General features: G+C 43.1%; 1 protein-coding gene across 1 annotated transcript in view; it reads left to right on the forward strand.

The window, feature by feature from the left end:
• Positions 1-9,898: 9,898 nt before the first annotated feature.
• The window catches only part of gpr139 (G protein-coupled receptor 139), a gene marked incomplete at its 5' end in the record, with an annotated part of 26,407 nt that continues 15,333 nt past the window's right edge, over positions 9,899-20,972 (forward strand). Inside the window, one exon of the mRNA XM_079520366.1 lies at positions 9,899-10,052. Coding sequence (XP_079376492.1) covers positions 9,899-10,052 — 154 coding nt within the window. The remainder of the gene's footprint in view (positions 10,053-20,972) is intronic.

Here is a 20,972-nt window from a genome sequence, read left to right on the forward strand (position 1 = left end):
TATTATACTATATGTAAAAAAAGAAGAAAGAAATAGCACATATTACTCATGGCGTTTGAAAACATTTCGTTTAAAAGGTTAAGAGAGATTGCCAAGTAGTATAGCCTAATATTACTTTATTAATGAGTAATATGTAGTAAATAACATATTACTCTCTTCCAGAAGACAAAACAAAATAGCATTCGTTTGATTATTTTATTATAAATAGAGCCTATACTGTAGGCCTGCAGAAATGTAAAAAGCCAAAACATTGTATGAATGCATTATCTTCTCTGAAAGTGCCATTGCAGGAATGAATAGCATCACATGAAAATTTAAATAAAAGTTTATCTGTTGTGCCTTCATCCAGAAAATAAGAAATTCAAAGTATGTGATCACTGTCTATTCCAGTAAATCAAAAAAGGACGGAGGGCGCTGATGAAACTGGGAGCAATTTGTTCTGGTAAAAATATCTGTATATTGGTCCCTCAGTGGTGGTTTTATGACTCAACACATAGGTTTCCTATGGATATCGTGGTTTGTCTATGACCATGTGCCGATGTGCCGAAGATACAGGCACATTGTGTCATGTTTTAATGCTGAACGTTGAATAACAAGCTCGTCACAGTCTGTTCTTGTGATGATTTAAATATTATGCAGGGGTGCAAACATAAGGGCCTATTATCAGCCATTATCTGCTATTACCAGTATGCATGTAGACCAAAACAAATCATGAAATTGCGATATTGAACTGCCGAATATGATTTGACAAGAAACATTCTGAACCAGGGGCAATCTAAGAAAATGAGTTTTGGCATGTCCCCAGAGCCAAGTGGTTAGGGTGCTCTGATGCCTGACAGCCTCTAGAAGGCCTGACAGTGAGTCCATGGTTTGACTCCTGGGCCAGACGGAACTTTTTCCACTGTCACTCCCTACTATCTTGTTTCCTGTCTCTCTCCACTGCACAATAAAAAGGTAGGAAAGGGATATTTCACTTTCAAATAAAATAAACATTAATAGGATAGCTGGCTTTAGTATTTACAGTTCTAGTTTACCATCTAAACTGTTAAGAACTTATCATCTGCTTGAACCAGTGAGTGATAATGTGTCACTGCTTACTACTACAGCATAATGACATTCATAGCTTGTTGGCCCTAATCTAGCATCAAAACCTGGTTGTGCATATGAATGTGTGGTGTGGGTGTACATATGTGTGCTTACGTGCAAATACGATGATGATATGATGAAGTAATGCTTAACTAATGTATTTACTTAAGGGTTAGTTAATCATTACTTCCGTGTAGTTATCAGCACGTCTTACCCATATGCATCTGTGTGCTGCACTTTAGTTTGCGAGCCACGTTATTTTCCTATCTTTCCCCCTCGAGGACTACTAATAATACCACTTTACTCAGCAGTGTGATCAGAATAAGAATCTACGCTGATTTGAACACAGCTTCAAATTAGATGGGATCTCATCTACCACGATCAATAGAATAAAACTAACTGCAAACAAACCGGCGAGTGTAGACAGACATGCAGAATACAGAAAATAGCAACATAGATGGCATAGAGCTATCTATAATACGGACAACTGAAAGACCAAGGCGACGGGAGGATTAGAATGTAACTTGTGGAGAAGGACAAAGAAGTAAAATTAAATGACAAAGAATAGAAGAACAATGTGCGGAAAGCTAGCTAGTGCGGAAAAACATTTAGGTCAATTTGAAGGAGCCACCAGCCCAGATTTACAGTGGATAAACCTTTGTTATTGAACAATAATGTCCAATTAGTGGGGGAGTAATCAGACACACAAGTACAACCATCAGTCCCACATAAACTAGGCCATCAGAACCATGCCTTTCTCGCAATACTGAAGTCCTTTCTTGCTGGCCTCATTCAGCAGGCTTGATTGTGAGAGCAATGCAATTTGCAGACAGGGCCATGGGGCTTAAGTCTCAGCTGCAGCAGTGTTAAGTGTCTCTATTTCCCTGGTCCAATAATAATGGTTTTTATAACGGTCTGTTGGACCAGCTGGTCCCCAGAGTTGAACCGGTTCTGGAGCTGAACAGTCATGTCCAGAGAGGCTTGGGTTGGGAGTTGGGACCGACTACATAGGGAAAGCTTGCCTCAGCCTGCTAGGGCCAGGGCAAGCTACATGTGTAAATTACTAGGGCTGTAATTTCCCAAATGACTGCAGTTATTTTCTTTAATATTCCATTGAGGTGTGTGCAAGACTTCTTTAATCATGTTTTACATCTCTTTGTGTATTGTCTATATTTCAACTGTAAGTGCGTTTGTGTGTTAAATGACATGGTTGTAGTGATATAAAAAACGAAGACCTTCTATCTCTTCTTGGTTATGTATTATTCATTCATCATTCCTGCTTGTATAGTCTCTCATTTTTTTCTTCCCTCTGTGCACTCAAAAGGCGGGGGAGTGCACACGTGCAACGGTGCAACCTTGCTCACCCATACTTTGAATCCAGGGTGTAATTGAACAGGCATGCTAAACAAACAGCCCTGCCATCTCAGAACGCATCCATTATTAATGCCACCCGACGTGTGCCAACTTTCTGATGGATTGAACAGACTAGACGTGCAATCCCCTGGAACTCCCCGTTATGGTGTCCTTATGTTATTTTCCTCTCCACCTCTTACCCTCTCACTAGCCCCCTCCCAATCTGTTGTTATCTTCAATAGTCATCAACCAATCTGTTCTAATCTTCTATGTTAGGTTCAATAGTCATCAACCAATCTGTTCTAATCTTCTATGTTAGGTTGTTAGGTTCAATAGTCATCAACCAATCTGTTTAATCATCTACCTATCCGTTCTAATATTCTATTAGTTTCAATGGTCATCTACCTACCAATCTGTTCTAATCTTCTTTTATGTTTGGTTCAATAGTCATCTACCTCCACGGTTCTCTAAGTGGGGTCACGTAGGCGTAGCCAGGGGGTCTGTGAAATAATTCACAGATTCTTTCTGTCTGTCTGTCTGTCTGTCTGTCTTTCATGCTGTATCATTACAATAATTGTAATGATACAGCATGAAAGAAAGAAAGAAAGAACCAGTGTGCTGTCAAGTTTGGGTCTGAGTGATTTTTAATGAAAGGTTTGTAATACAAACAGTTACAATGACATCTAAATGTACACATGTGGTTGTAAGTATAAGCTTATCGGTGTTGCGAGGATGAGGGGGTACTTGGAAAAAATTCTCCCCTCCAAGGAGTACCTGGGGTTTGAGAACCCCTGATCTACCTACGTATCTCATCTGTTCTTTCTAATCTTCTATATGTTAGATTCAATATTCATCTACCAATCTGTCCTATGTGAACGTGGAAGTGAATGGACTATGTTGGAACGACGCCATTTTACCACAGACTCAAAACAGCGGACAAGATTGTGCTAAATACACATCTAATTAACACCAACATGACTCCCAAGAAACAGGAAGGCCGTGTACCGGGTAATGGATCTTCCCAGAACCGGCTAATAGATCTTCCTCTTTAATTGTGCAAAGCCTACGAGCAATTAATCGCCCATGAAAAAAGTATTTCTTTCTTTCTTTCATGCTGTATCATTACAATTATTGTAATGATACAGCATGAAAGAAAGACAGACAGACAAATGAAAGTAACAGGCAGAACTCGAAGTCCTGGAATTTATGATGCAGACTATAGTGCCTCTTCAACCCCTCTTCAACCATGGACTGCTGCAAAAGGGATGTTCCCCAGGTTCTATGTTCCCCAGGTTCTATGTTCCCCAGGTTCTATGTTCCCCAGGTATCCCAACAAAAATGGTTCTGTGTTCCCCGCTTACAACAATAAACCCTAACCTAAACCCTAAACCTAATGAAGAATAAGGAGCCCTATTGTCGTCAGTGCTAAACCCCTTATCCCTAAACTTCTTTCCCTTTTTCGTAATATTTTGAAAAACATTAAAATTGTTCAACTAGCCGATCTATATCAACACGTTGTGAGCTTGTAGATCGGCTATTTGAACTATTCTAAAAATGTTTTTCAAAATAGTAAAAAAAAGGCAAAGAAGTTTAGGGATAAGAGGTTTAGCACTGACGAAAATAGGGCCTATATCTTATTTGCCATTTTTTACTTTTCAAGGTTCAAGGTTCAACTCTATTGTCGTAAAAATGAGAAAAAGGCCGCACACACATAGCAACGATGCTGTATATTTATTCAGAATCCAGCGTTTCGACCTAGGAGGTCTTCTTCAGGGAATGAATCATCAACTATATTGTCAACAATACCAATTACAAGTAAAAGGCATGTGAAATTCATTGTGCGATAAAAGCCAACACAACAGCTACAGTATAGTGTCAAGAGTAATCTATGTTAAAAACTAAGTTACTTAAATAACTATAATCTCTAAAACTACCTAAAGTGCAAGAGCTCAAGTGCAAAATGTCAATATATTAGTCCAGGCCGTAGTGTATTCATAAGTCTAATGGCAGAAAAAAAGAATGTGCTCATGGCAAGGCTGAGAAACCGGTTGCCTGGCAGAGGCCGCTTCGATGGCTCAAACAGGTTGTGGCTGGGATGGAGCACATCTTCAACAATTCGTTCAGCCTTGGCCACGCATCGGCTCTCGTATGTTCCTTGAAGGGAGGGAAGCTCACCTCCAACTATGCGCTGGGCTGTTCTCAAAAGATAGTGAAAGGGTGAATTCAATGAAAGGGGACCAAGCCTTTACAAATTTCTGGCGAGATTTGTACTTGTTGTATCTGAGCTTCTCCAATGGTATAAAGGATAGAACATCCTTGACCCAACTTGTGAATGTTGGAGGTTTATCAGCTTTCCAATTGCGGAGAATAAGTCTCCTCGTTATGAGTGAAGAAAAAGCTATGAAATGCAGCCTGTGCTCACTCTACCCATCCATCAACTGTTTCTCTTTTGAAGTGAGGAAAATAATCATTTCTCAAATATTACTCCCCATTGTAGACTATGCCGACATTGTATACCAAAACGCCACTGATACTCACCTCAAGCCACTTAATGTATTATGTAACTCCTTGTGCAGATTGGTCCTTAGATGCCCATACAAAACCCACCATTGCCAATTGTACAGCTCACTTGACTGGCTGCAGCCTAAGTCTAGAAGGCAACACCACTGGTACCTATTCCTTTTCAAATGCATCCACTTCAACTTCCCTTCATACCTGAAACAGTCCCTGAAACCATTCACATCCCCATACCCACTTAGACACACACAACATCCCTATCTCATGGTTCCCAATAGAATATTTTCGGTATCTGGACGCAGGTCATTCCACTACAAAGGGGAGCAAGCTAACTGTACCTGTATGTGTATGTCCTGTGTATTTGTACTGTATGTCATGTTGTGTCTTGTGTCTTTAGTACTATCAACAACTTTTAATCTATCTTTTAATCCTAGTCAACAAGTATTAAAGGACCACTTCACCAATTCAATTTTTTAGGAGGGCTAGGCAGTTCAGAAACTCAATCATCGATGGAGAATCCATCCATTTGTTCTTGCTTATTGTAAGTCGCTCTGGATTAAGAGCGTCTGCTAAATGCCTAAATTGTAAATCCAAGCTAATAGAAACTGCAGGCTTTCTATTCCTGAAAAGTTGCAATGCGATAATGGAAGCCATCGTTCTCACCATAAAAATCTAAACATTTTTGTAATTTTTTTGGTTTGTTTTAGTCTTTAGTCTTTTAGTCTTGCTTTAGTCTTTATTGTCTATGGCGTTATCTTAAACAAGCATTGTTGAAAAACAAACAAAGCTGTATATAGGACACCCCTCAAAAATAAATGAAAATGAATGTCATGAAACCTTTAACCCAGAAACCTAAACCCTAAGGCTGAACCCTAGTGGGGAACATAGAACCTGGGGAACATTTGGATAACAGATTTACTACACTGGTGCAAGATAGGTGTCTCTCTGATGACCTGGATAACGTCTCATCTTCAAACCGAAAGGTAAGGCTAATGTATCAAATTTAGCTTCCATTCCTCATCATCCACAACTCCGACAACCTGTCCCAAAGAACTAGGCAGATAATACTTCCCACTAAATCTAGATTTATTAAATGTCAGGTCTTTGGCAGTAAAATCACTTTTAATCGAAAATCTAAACGCAAAATTACGCCGCAGTGGCAATCCGACCAATATCGTAGTGTTTGGGGTTTTGTCCCTTTTGTGCCCAATGCTGCCCATACAGTATATGGAGATGCTTGTTTCTGTTAGTCCTTGTCCCTTTTATGCCCATATATGGAGATCCCTGATGTCAAATATTGGACTTCCCATAATATACAGTTTAGGCATATTGGTTGGATCGGCGGTTCTGGACAACTGGATATCCTAACTATTCCACGGCGGGCACCATACTCCCTTGAGTCCTTGCCGCACTATATATATATATATATATATATATACTGTATATATATTACAATTACAGAAATATTGTTGTACTTACTACCCTGGGTAAAAAAAATTGTGTGTGTGTGTGTGTGTGTGTGTGTGTGTGTGTGTGTGTGTGTGTGTGTGTGTGTGTGTGTGTGTGTGTGTGTGTGTGTGTGTGTGTGTGTGTGTGTGTGTGTGTGTGTGTGTGTGTGTGTGTGTGTGTGTGTGTGTGTGCGCGCGCACGCACGTCTTAAGCTTAGTATGATTGCTGCAGTCTGCAGTCCCCAGATGAGATGGCTAATGGTGATGTAATAAGATAATCACTCTGACACACACAGACACCTACGTGCACATAAACACGCACACACACACACACATGCACGTACACCTACACAATCACCTCCGGTGAAGACAGATATCAGTATGGTAGATGGAGGTCACAGGATGACTGCTTCACTGTGTCACCACACACACACACACACACACACACACACACACACACACACACAATGACTACCTCACACCTTTTGCAGCCACCCACCTGCTGCAGATTCATTGCAATGAAAGAAATCTCCCAGGATACAATGAGGTTAATGGGCATTATGACCACACTACATAACTGACTTTATATAACTAATATCACCCTTACAACACGCATACTATTATTGTACTAACCACACCTCGAAATATAATTATGCACTGTTCACCCCACAATCAATAATTCCCTCCTGTCATACTTTATAGGCTACTGTATATACCTCGAGTCCTCGGTTCAAGTCTGATTTATACTTCATTGTGCACCGGTGTTGTGTGCCGAAAATAGCAGATCTACAAGCTCACAACAATCTGGGTTGAACGTGGTTTGTGGATCTCCGTCTGGTGTTGTGATCGTGGACTTTGTTGATATTAATTAATGAAGTATTTGGACATGTACATGGGTATCTTAGTGGTGTTGCAAATGTTGTAGACCAGGCCCATTGCAAGTTGCTGTACTCTGTTGTGAACCCTTAGGCATTCCAACCTATCAAAATGAGCAGGGGTGAGCTGGGTTCTGGGATTAAGGTCAAGTAGTAGACTGACCAGTTTGTTTTGGGATGTTTGGAGCCTTGTTTTTAGGTCCTTTGAGGTGCTGTGGTACCATGAGCTGCATGCATATAGTCGAAAAAACCTTGAGCATAATGTCAAAGGGTTCGGTTAATTAAGTTTGTTTGACAAGAACCAATAATGGTGTTGCATTAAGTACTAGAAAGGAAGCTAGCTCTGCCCCTCTGGGGGTCTTTCAGAGCTATATGCTATAGCTACTTGAAGAATCGCCCTTCCATTTGGCCCACATCCCTACGTGATCAATTCATGTCAGCGTGCTATATTTTATTCATCACTTAATTGTGGCGCTCCCCCGAAGCCCTTTTTCCCCCCACATAGGAGAAAGGAATTAAGAACGTGTGATTACTCCTTTCCTCGCTATTACATCTCTCTCCTCCTCCTCCTTCCCTCTTTCTCTCTCAGCGCCTTGTTGTAAACAGGCATGAGAAACCAAACCAACAGGCTGGTCACCGCAGAGCATCTAGGTATGATTAATTATACCCGTAACACTCATCGGCTTCCGATGGACGGAGTGGGCTGGAAAGGCCATACGTGGAAGGCGACGCAATCCTTTCTACACAAAAACATCTTACACTGTGTTAAGAATGGACCTTCACGGGTCAATTATTTGTTTGTTTGTTTGTTTGTTTGTTTGTTTGTTTGTTTGTTTGTTTGTTTATTTATTTATTTATTTATTTATTTATTTATTTATTTATTTATTTATTTATTTATTTATTTATTTATTTATTTATTTATTTATTTACAAAACTCTGGATTTTACTGTGTAGAAGATGTTTCTTCTCCAAATATCATGAATTATTTTACCATAAATCAACCCACATTTCTCTCTCTCTTTCTCTCTCTCTCTCTTTCACACCCTCATGTGCGCACGCACGCACGCACGCACGCACGCACGCACGCACGCACGCACGCACGCACGCGCGCACGCACGCACGCACGCCAGTGGAGTGTTAGTGTAGAGCTGTAGTGGTGCTGCGACGACACTATAGTGCAGAGTCACGGTGGATAGCCCTCCAGAAGGACTCACTGGACACTTGCCCCCATTGTCCGTCACTCAGCACCACTTCACTGTGCCTCCTGTGACACTGTGTCGTACACTGGTGCTAGTATGTTGGCAGAAACAGATGATCTGCGAGTGTTGTGTGAGCTTGTAAATCTGCTAATTTTGTGTCAACTTTGTGTTAACCTATAATTACATGCCCAAAATAGGGACTCCAAAGTTAATGTTTGTTGTGTCTTCCAGTGACCTCCTTTGGGTTGAGGCTATACTGAGCTTTTGCATGCATGCCGACTCGTTGGTTTTGGTACTGATGCCCATTGCTTTTGTGACCTAGCTGCGTACGCTTTTGTTGGACAAAATATGAAAAAAAGTCCACTTAATGTGAAAGCCACCATGAGAAAACAGTAATTTTACACACCCGAAGCCACATGTTGACGTACAGCGTCAATTTAAATGTAATCTTAAAATCCCATAGCCACTTGTGGGAAACACATTAAAAAACATTCATTAGCAGCTGCATTACGTGACCTTGAACGTGTATCCGAGCATGTGCGACGAATGCTCAATCAAAGGAGGCACATGGTCCCAAATTGCCGACAACATGACAAGGACACGCACGCACATGAGTCACACACACACACGCACGCACGCACGCACGCACGCACGCACGCACGCACGCACGCACGCACGCACGCACGCACAGTATGCATGCACGAATACACACAGTTTGGTCTTTATCTTCCTCCCCAATCACCCTGTCACTCAATTTATCTATTGTCATCTGTCACCCCATCCTCCCCTCAATTTCATCACGCCATTGTGTACACAGCCCTCACATGGGAGAACATGCCCCCCCACCCCCCCTCCTAACATATCACACGTCCCAGACATCCTTCCACCTCCACTCCCCTCCGGCCGTCCTTCCCCTTTCTCCCGATCCTCCTCACTTTGAGCTCACTCTCACATCTCCTGTGCCCTTGCTCACCCTCCCTCCATCCTCCCTCCTCTCTCTCCTCCGCCTGCACATGCTCTAGCCTCTCTCTCTCTCTCTCTCTCTCTCTCTCTCTCTCTCTCTCTCTCCTCACTCTCATTCCCCCTCACTCACAGACTCGCCAGGCATCCTCCACCCTCTCCACTTCTGCCTTCGCACACTCACCTCTCCGCACCTTCCGCTCCACTCTCCCTCCATCACCCAGTGACACATATATTCCCCTGTCATCTCTCTCCCCTATAGCTCTGCTGTCTGTCTCTCACATATTCTGTGTCCCTCGCACCTCTCTCGTTCACACACTTGCGCTCTTCTTGCACAGACAGATGTGCACATGTACACGCCGACTGGCACCCAAGGACAGAGTGAGCGGCACCATCTCCAGAAGCGGCAGCGCACGTGAGCGTCTCTAGGCTGAGCTGAGGAAGAGCAGGAGGAGAGACCATGGAACACAGCCATATCTTCCCCGTGTTGTCCCCCAACAGCAACAGCACCTGGAGCCTGGCGGGGCAGCAACCTCCCGAGGTGCCCCAGGGATGCCCGCTCGGACCATTGCCGGTCATCTACTACAGCATCCTGCTCTGTCTCGGCCTGCCAGGTAAGACAAATTAGGCATGTGTGCAGCAGGTGAGTGAGTCTGTACTCTATATAGGGTGTGTGTGGTTCATGTGTTTGTGTGTGTGTGTGAAGGTTTGTGTGCTTTTGTGTCTGTCTATGCATGTTCACACATCTGTGTCTGTGTTAAATGTGCGTTGTTGATGGATCTCCTTCAGCATGCATTGGTCAATGCGCGCACGCTGCGTGAGTGTGTGTTTGTGCAGAGGTTTTTTGTCCACAGCTGTTCTATAGCGGTTCAGTCTACTGTTCGATTTGTCACTGACCTTGTGGCGGTCACGTCAGTTTGTGTGTTCTCATTTGTGTGTTTGTCTGAGTCTGTGCCTGTCATTTCTTTTTCTTTTTTTTTGCGATAGAAAATAAGCATGCAGTTAAATGAATTACAAAACACAGTTGCTCAATTTTGTGGTTAAATCCAGACAAATCCATCCAGCCTGCATTTGTTTTGATCTGCGTGTGCGTGTGTGTGTGTGTGTGTGTGTGTGTGTGTGTGTGGCGTGTGCGTGTGCGTGTGCGTGTGCGTGTGTGTGTGTGTGTGTGTGTGAGACTGACTGACCATGTAAGCAATGACTCACACTTGACCTCTGGGATATGTGTGTGCGTGTCCATGTGTACGTGTGTACATACGTGTGCGTTTGTTTTATAGTTCCAGACCTCCTGCATTAATGATGCTTCCAGTTGTGTCTGTGACCACTGACTGATTACTCCACTCACTGTCAGACCCATTTAGATTTCCTCTATCATAGCCTACTGTGTGATGTATGGACGCCGACATACTCTCATAGGGGGGGTTTGATGCGTGCGTGTGTGTGAGAGTGAGAGATAGATGAGGGGGGCAAGGGGGAGACCAAAAGGGAGAAAGAGATAGAGACATACCAACAGAAATAGCCAGAGGCCAGAGGTCAAATGAAAGGGAAAAGTCCTGATGTCTAACCAGAGGTAAGGTTGACATTCAGATGTGCACAGCCATGCTGCTCTCACTTTGGGATGTAGCCCTGCAGTGATTTACACATTCTTTCTTTCTTTCTTTCTTGCTTTCTTTCTTTCTTTCTTCTTCAAAGTCATCGTGGCATGTCAGAAATGGTAAAAAATCTGATTGGATCATGTTCCTTTAACAAAGATCACAGAAATACAGTTTAGAGTAAGCTGTTTGTGAATCAGATGAAATGTGCAGTGCAAAGTGATAGCCAAGTGTTTTGTATGCCAAGCACTGCAGTTTCTCCACTGTCTTGAGTCTTGTAAAAGTAAAAGGTTTTTTCCCCTCCTTCCCTGATTTGCTCTCGTCCAATTATTTCTCTGGGATAGCAAAACGGAGCCTTTGCACAATTCTGTCCGCCGCCTTTTCAAGTTCTCCCGGGCGAACAGGAGTTTTATTTGATCTCGTTCTGCTGAGTCGTCTTTACAAAATGTGATTGAGGTGGGTTTGTTTAATCACGGAGTACAGTAAGCTGAGATTGTGATGGAATCCCAACAGTGACTGTCTGAAGTCATGTTGGACTCAAGTGCAGCGGGTGAGCACTTAGTAGTAGCAAGCTCAGCTTAATCAATCATTCTGACACAGTCCATTTCATTTGACCTGGACTGTGAATATGAATGTTTCATGAGCTCTCAATGTGTTTGGACACATTTCACTCAATGCGTTTACTCAATGTACCGTAAGTTACTTTAAATACCATCCATTAGATATTATCGGCCTCACAATGTTATTGGCCGATATTTTTGCATACAAATGTAATATCGGAAAATCGGTTTAAATTATCGGTTTACTTCATTTACATTTCTCACAAATGTATGATCATGTTTATTTTTATTTGGAAAACCTTACATTTATGAATACATCCAGCAAGGCATCACAATAAAATTAGGCATAATGTGTTAATTCCACGACGCATATATATCGGTACCGGTATCGGTAATTGGACAATATCGGAATACCGGCAAAACATCCAATATCGAATATCCCTACCAGCCATTTCATTAGTTAACAACAAGGGTTTCATAGTCAACTCATGTGGGTTATTCAAAAACATGACCTTTAAAGTAGAGGTTGAACGAGTTGATAGAAAAATGATGAGGGGGGAGGATTGTATAGATTTGACAGTAAAGGTGAGAGAAATTGGGATTTCACAGGTCAAGTGGCAGGACATAATTACTGTGAGACCCAGGGAAAATGATGAGATAGAAAGCCACTAAGCAACAGGAGATGGGAGGATGACCAATACAAGGACACACATGCAGGGATTGTGGAGTTAAGAGTGAGAGAGAGAGATTAGAACAGTATAATAGAGAGGGGGGGGGGGGGGAAGACTCAGAGAGATTAATAATAGCAAAGTCAGTGAAGTAGCACCCTTGAGCCCTAAGTGAGAGAGCTGCAGACGACAGGGCCGAGATGTATTGCTACCTTTTTAATTAATCGCACACCCTTTCTCTACACTAACATTTCTCAGTGTTAATTTAATACAGAGAATGCACAAATGGGAGCAAATGGTCCTGTAATTAAGGGTCAGTTAGATTAACTGAGAATTTGGAAGCAAATAGCCATGCTTCATTAAAGTAAATACTATAGCTTGCATAAACAATTGGGGAAAAGTGGCAATATTTTATACTAATAATGTAACATCAAAAGCATTGTTGAGTACTGCAGCACTCTCAACATGTTTTTGATGTTACATTTGGTGGTCTAGGCAAGACTACACTTTTCATGAACTCTACAAACACAATTTCAATTTACCAAGAGTGTGTGCAATGTGCCAAGATACTAGTTAGCCTTACTCTTACTCTTCAAAAGTAACTAAGCTACACTAAAAGTTCTCTTTCAAAATAATTTCTTAAGGCAGCGATTCCATACTGATAGTGTCGGGACCGACTCTAATCTTTACTTTGAAATTGCTAAATTCTACATTGAGTCGATGACGTTGACATTCCATCATTGTCAAAAGAGGAGAGGACCCAAAAAGGTTGCCTCAGTGACAGGATGTGGACACCACAGGTATATGGCACCCTGTCATGAGATCAGGATGACTAGGGAGATGGTCTGGAGTGTGTGTGTGTGTGTGTGTGTGTGTGTGTGTGTGTGTGTGTGTGTGTGTGTGTGTGTGTGTGTGTGCGCGTGTGCGTGTGCGTGTGCGTGTGTGTGTGTGCGTAGATGCTATCACAATAAAAGTGGAGCAGAGAGTTAGATGCAGACTTAGACTTAGAGAGAAGGATAGAACAGAGAGACTTGTACAGGGTATTCAATAAGCAAAGGGGAAGACGAGATGAGAGAGACCACAGGTGGTGGCACGGGAGAGGAGAGGAGAGGACAGGAGAGGGTATCGGGAAGGGAGGATGGAAAACGCGAGAAAATGAGATGAATGAATATTAGGGGACTCGGTGAACATTTGGTCTGGCTTCTCTTGGTGTGCATCTGGGTAGCCGAGTGAGGGAGAGGAGAGGAGGATATGTCGGAGAGGACAGCGGAGGGTTGCTCCAGAGGAGGGGAGGTTTTTTTAAGGCCATAAATCAGGCAGTCTGTTGATGCACTGTCTTCTTGGCTTCAGCGCAATGCATCACTGTTAAACAAGAAACAGTGTCTTCTTGGCTTCAGCGCAATGCATCACTGTTAAACAACAATTTAAATGTTGCTTGGCATTCTGTCAATATATCAATCTAATGACAATTAGAGTCACATTCTGGACAATGTGTTAATTTAAACCGCTGGCCAATATCCCTTCTTAATGATTGTTTCAATCTGTGATATTTCCTCCTCCTCCTCCTCCCTCCTTCTGCACCTCCTGCTCATGTTTTGGTCAGGACAAGGGTCTCATACAAAGGGATACTGGAGGCCACAAGGTCACATTACTATAAAACATGATGAACAGAGTTCGTCAGTGTGGAATTCCACATTGTTGGCAGTAGTTATAGCGAGTAGTAGATGCGAGGACAGTGCGCATCTCCAATCATATAGTGCTGTCTGTGAAATGAATGTAGGCTACTGTACACCATATGTAAAAGGGTCCAAGGGATATCAAGGGTGCGACAAGGGTAGCGTGACAATATGGTAAGAGATGACACCGGGATTTGGGACCAAAGTTATCTTTTATTTCCGGCGGATTAGCCTACAGACATCATTTAGCTAATGCACAAAAGGTGTGTATAGTCACACTCAGCTCAGTGTCTAATTAGTTTAACTCAGACCAGGTGTGAGTGCTTAAATCAGCCGTCGACATTACTGCCAACCATTTCCCAATTCAGCTTCCTGTGGTTTGAATTTCAAGGAAGCCACATGATTTCATGGTAAACTAGAAAAAGTGCCCCTCGGGGCACAGGTCTCCACCAGGGCAGGTCAGGTTGTGGCCTCCTGGTGGCGCTATAATAGGCCAATGTGAAAAGGGTGCCATTTCTTCATACGCCTTTGATGGCAATTGGATGATTTGATGCATTTTGTTCCAAAAATGTGTTTTGCAAAAATCAACCTGTTGGTGGCGCTATAACAGGCCAATGTGAAAAGGGTGGGATATATTCATCAGCCTAGTAAGAAAATGTGTGAAAGATTTCACATAAATTGCATGCTGCGTTCATGATTTGAGGCTTTTGTTCAAAACGGGGCAATCTTGCAAACTGTGAAAGCCAATTATAGCCAATTAGGATGGAATCTGAAATATCGGACAGATCCGACTTGAGCACATGACCATAGAGAGACTGTGTAATGATTTGTGAGATTTTTGGACAGAATCTGGAGGAGTAATATCAAAAAATGTGTTTTACAAAAGTCGGCCTCCTGGTGGCGCTATAAAAGGCAGATGCGGAAAATGCAGGTCAAAGGTTTGTCCTTGGCCTCTAGGGAGTGTGCATGCAACGTTTCATGCAGATCGGTGCAGTTTTAGGTAAAAAATGTGAAAAGCTGCCTCATGGTGGCGCTATAACAGGCCGTTCTGGAAAATGTGGGGCAGAGGTTCATCGTTGGCATCCAGGGAGTGTGTGTGCAAAGTTTGGCATCGACCGGGTTAACGGTGCCGGAGATTAGCTGTACACAGACGGACGGAAGGACGGACACACACACACACACACGGACGGAGTGCAAAACATACTCTCTCCCCATGCCTTCGGCCTGGTGGAGACAACAACTTGCAGATAGGCTACTTAAAGCCCAGCTCCAACCACTGTGTAGTTGTATTGTTAATATGCATAATGGTGTATTAACTCAAATAAGTCTCAGATTTAATCTTCAGAACTTTGCTCACAGTAGTTAATCCAATACAAGGTAACATTATCATTGTTTTAATGCATTTTAAAGCATGGTTTAAACACTTAAACCCTATTTACTTTGTTGACCGGCATCCCCCAGGGGTACTTGGTCCTCTCCTTTTTCCCTATACCAAATAATAATAACCAATCTACTCCAAATCTCTTTGCAGAGAATATCTAAACACTCACTATGTGTCGCGACAGTTTAGCTATTTTCCGCTGAATGTTCGCCTATTACGACATGCCCAGAATATGGATGTTATAGGGTTCATGTAGTTAAACTCCAAAATAGTCCATGAAGAGATTGATTTACAAATGACCCTTATTATAACCACACAATACCTGTACAATACATGTAATCCTTACCCAAAGGCTGCAGAAAAACACAATGACAGCTACTACAGTGTGTTTCCGGTTTAAATCTGCTGCTGAGCCAATCAGTCGAAGCTATGGGAAACCGAACTGGACACGGGTTATGCCACCACCCACACTACTAATCAGAGCATGAACATTTCAGCTTGAGCATTTAAGCCTGCCGCCATTAATTAATCCCTCGATTGCGTATTGCCATGGTTTAATCACGCGTGACACTTACTTTGAAGAGCCAAATATCCGTAATCGCATTTTACTATGAAACCATTCCGTGTGTGTTGACGAAGCTGGTGCTCGTTCTCTCGGTCGGTGGTGGAAAAAGTGGACCGCGAGTATCACAGCGCCTGCTACAGGCCGTTGAAAACGCTTGTCTGGGACAAAGCGTCCTCTGCAATGTCGCTTCTGTGAGATAAAGCCGTCTGAAAACAGAGCCGTTAATGTTAGTGGATGCGCGCGCATTTTCAAAATGGCCGCGCCCATTGTGTCAGAAGCATAACAAAGCTAACTGACGGTAGATTTCGATACGATCGTATTAAAACATGCATTAATGAATACATCGCTGTTAAAACGGCTTTTCCGTTTGTGGCAGGCTACAAGATTCTACGTTTTAAAATTCCTATGTTCCTGGCGGGTAAACGATTAACTGGCCTTGGGCAAAAACTTTAACAGAAAAAAAATAAAGCCTTGACGCCGGTATGGTCCTTCATAGTGCTGCACAATTAATCGAAAAAAGATCAAGATCTAGATTCAGACACCTATGCAGTCTATCTCGTTTTGTGAAGAATCGTGCAGCACTAGTTGGCTGTCCAATTCATTTTAGTTACTCTTTATGATTTTGTTTGTGTTTAATACATATTTTCATGGGAAAAAAAGAGAATCGTATGAGAATCGTGATCTCAATTCTTGTGGAGGAAAATTGAGATTTGAGCAAGAATCGTGCAGCACTAAACAACCTCAAACTACCCGCACTCACCTTCTTTTTATAGTGCAGAGCTGCTGTAACAACTCTCCCATCCCAGTTGAATTCTCCCTGTTCATTCCTCACACATTGGCGTGATCACAGGTCAGCTCTCTCGCTCTCTCTCTCTCTCTCTCTCTCTCTCTCTCTCTCTCTCTCTCTCTCACACTCTCTCTCACACACAGTCAGAGGTTATCTCTAGATAACGAGGGAAAAAGGCAGGTAGAGGATGGTCTGATCATTTTAAACCTTTATTATATTCTAAAACATTTATTATATTCAAGTTGAGGGCTGTTTTTAGACCAAATTCTAGTTTGATGAAAAAAGGCAGAGGGGTATGAATCAAAACGTCAGGTTGTTTTGGTGTTAGATTTTGATGTCCGTCACCTGTGTTTGACAGAGTGCAGTGTTGTAGCAGTGATGTGCTGCTGCTCTTTGTTCGGGGGAATTAAGGAACCGGCTGCTTTATGTCCAACGTGACACTTTGAGAAGACAAAAGGGGTTGTCGTCGGGTACAAAGTGACATGTGACCTTTGAAGCAAGCTTTGATATCCATCCAACCCGCCCACCTCCCCTCAGTTCCTACTCTCTTCTCCCCTCTTTTTTTCTTCCCTCCCTCTCTACACCTTCTCTACACTTTGTCTTTCCATCTAATCCTTTCCTCTGTTCCCCTTCCCTCTCAATCACGCGCTCTCCATTCAACTCAAGCGACCTTCCTTCAGATCGCGGTGTCTTTCCTGTCCATCTATCTGTCTTTCCCACCCTCGTCTTCTCCACTAGTCTAATTTCTCCACCAGTCTAACCACTTAAACCCTAAAACCCATACTTAACTGACTGGAAATCCCAGGGGCTACATATATACTAGACCCCTCCTGTTTTTTCCATACAACAGTCATTCAAGGACCCCCCAAAACCCTGAGAGTGTACAAATGGAACCTGTAACAGCCCCAAGGAACCCTCAGGGACCCTGGACCCCTTTGAGAACCACTGCTATACGCTAATCTTCGCAATGAGCTGTGACCTTGTATATAGATCAGCTATTTTCATTTCAGCTAACGTTCCCCCCCCAGAATAGGGATTCTAAGATTCAAGTGGTTATGTGTTGTTAACTTGTAGATCAGATATTTCTGCGAATGCCCCCGAATTGGGACGCTATAACGGTTCAAGTGTCTATACTGTCCCGTTTCTATTCAAGCAGAAGAAGAAAAAATCTCTCCCCCCCCCCCCCCCAACCCTTCCGGCCACCACTCGCATCCATTTCCCGTACATGTTGTAAGGTCAGAGGGTCTGTGGGGACATGTCATAGCTATCGATTTGTGCGGGTGGAGATGCCTCTGCATCTAATAGGTGTTTTTCTTTTGGTGTGGGTGTGGGGGGCGGTGGCGGTTTTCGAGGGGTTAAGCTGCGGGCGTGTTGAAGTGTTGTTTCCTAGCAGCCCGTCTGAACACGTCCGCCTTTATACCGCCCGGGATGAGTCAGCCCTCGTCGCACACCTCGGGGAGCACGGCGTTCCGCCATGCACTTCAACCGCTAAACAACGTCAACGGTCCCTGTCACTCGTTATATTAGATGAACAGCAGGCGGGCGGGGTGGGGGAGGGGGTCACAATGGCAGGCGGGCAGGAGGGTCATGAACATGCACGCACACACGCACGCGCACACGCACGCACACACGCACGCATGCACGCACGCACGCACACACACACACACACACACACACACACACACACACACACATGGAGTCTGAAGAGGAGTGCTATATGCGGTGAGGTATACTTTTACTCCCCTACTCCAGTGGTTCCCAAATTGGGGTCCGGGGACCCCCAGGGGTCCTAATGCACCCTTATGGGTCTGAATGGTCCCTAACGGGTCCATTTGGTTCCATTTGTACACTCTCAGAGTTAAATTAACATTGATTTTACAATATAAATTGGGGTCCCAGAGATGGAAATCCCCTCAAATGGGGGTCTGTAGACTAATGCATGTCAAACTGGGGGGTTCTTGAAATTAAATAGGTTGAGAATCACTGCTAGAGCCGTACAAATATTCTCTTATGGGGGGGGGGGGGGGGGGGGGGGTCTCTGGCATATCTTTTCAAATGGGGGTCCGCGGGCTAATTAGTGTCAATTTGGGGGTCCTTGACATGAAAAAGTTTGGAAACTTGTGCCCTACTCATCCTAGAGGCAAATATTGTACTTTTTACTCAACTACATTTGTTTGACAGTGTTAGTTACTACCGGTAGACTTTGCAGATTTACATTATTAATGAAAAACATACATTGACTGATAAATGATGATGTATTTAGAGGTTAAGCTACCCAGCAGCACATAAAGTAATTAAAATCAGCTCCACCTTTACCATGGCTGCCACATTAAACGTGATGAACACATTAATGCACTAATTACAATCCAATAACATGATTGTGAAATAGGCCATTCTGAATAATGATCTAGATACCTTTACATTTGGCACATGCAGAAAGTGTATTGTCATGCCATTAAGTTTGTACTTTTGAATTTCAGGATTTTAACGTAACAGATTATTTGTGTGTGTGTGTGTGTGTGTGTGTGTGTGTGTGTGTGTGTGTGCGTGTGTGCGTGTGTGCGTGTGTGCGTGTGTGCGTGCGTGCGTGCGTGCGTGCGTGCGTGCGTGCGTGCGTGCGTGCGTGCATGCGCGCGCATGCAGGTGTGACAGTGCAATAATGTGCACCCATGCGCACTTGCCACTTACCGCTTGTGTATCTGTGTGTATTATGCATGAATGTGCATCCCTCTCCATTTCAATTCGTCGGGTGGAAACCTCATATGCCCGAAACTGCTACACACTTTCCGGATTCAAATTCAAAAATAGCAAAAGTACATCTCGAACCTGCAGATCTGCTACTTTTGCGATGATGTGATGCCGTACCATGATCAGGGCGTTAATTTACGAGAAAAAAAAATATATATAGAGAATATAGAAAATATGGAGTTACCTGTAGGAGCCTATAAGAGTTATAAGTTCCTTCCCTTGAAATGAAATGAAATGTAATCTATATTTACCCAGGGTATCTGGGCTAAGCTCAAGAACTTGTTTCCAGCCAGGCCCTGCTCATAGAACACATTTCATCGTAGTGGTTCAATTCCTTGTTCAAGGGCACTTCAGCGGTGGTAATTTTTTAACGTGTCGGACGGCTGATTCGAACTAGGAATCTTCCGGTATCAAGACCGCGCCGCTATCCGTTCGGCCACCGCTGCCACATAAGTAGCTGCCCTTAGTAGGCTCAAGGCTGACGTTCAAGTATGAGAAAACAGGTGAACTTAAGATAGATGCCAAGGCACTCCGCTCAGTTTAGTATTCAAAATCACACTCGTGTGAAGTGAGGGGAGGTCTTCATCACATTCCAGCCAATCACAATTGGCTCGTTATTTACCCTAAACAAACATTAAAGATGCAGTGCCATGATTTGGGCATTTCCACATAAAAACGACATTTTAACAAATACTGTATACTTTTTTTGAAAAAAAAATATTTCTCCTTATATTATAATAATAATAATACCTGATGATTATGTTTTAGGGTGGAAAAAAAATCACGGCACTCCAAGTCCATAGAGTTGGCTGGCACAAATTACATTGTGATTTACTCTAAACAAACATTAAAGTCCATAGACTTTGTCTGGAACGGGAAATGTATATAGGCTCTAAACAAACCTTAAAAGTTCATAGATTTGGCTGACCTATGACTTAATTTCAGTGCGTGCGTGCATGCGTGCGTGCGTGCGTGCGTGCGCGCGTGCGTGCGCGCGCGCGCATGCAGGTGTGACAGTGCAATAATGTGCACCCATGCGCACTTGCCACTTACCGTGTGTGTATCTGTGTGTATTATGCATGAATGTGCATCCCTCTCCGTTTCAATTCGTCGGGTGGAAACCTCATATGCCCGAAAGTGCTACACACTTTCCGGATTCAAATTCAAAAATAGCAAAAGTACATCTCGAACCTGCAGATCTGCTACTTTTGCGATGATGCGATGCCGTACCATGATCAGGGCGTTCATTTACTAAAAAAATCACACCTGTGTGAACTGAGTGGTGTAAGGTTTTATATAGCATGATCAGCTGTGGTCTGACGTAATGTCTGACGTAATGAAATCACACCCGGATGTGATTTCACAACTGGCTCTTTTTGTGCAGAAAAAATGACCATGGTTGCTACGGTCATCCAGTTCACCCGGGTGTGATTTAATTACGTCAGAAATTATTTTGAACATAGCAACCATGCTCATTTTTTTCTGCACACAAAAGCCAGTTGTAGGAGTGGTTTACACCACTCAAAAAATATATAATATATAGAGAATATAGAAAAT

This window comes from Electrona antarctica, assembly GCF_951216825.1.
Source record: "Electrona antarctica genome assembly, chromosome: 14".
Taxonomy (NCBI): Eukaryota; Metazoa; Chordata; class Actinopteri; order Myctophiformes; family Myctophidae; genus Electrona; species Electrona antarctica.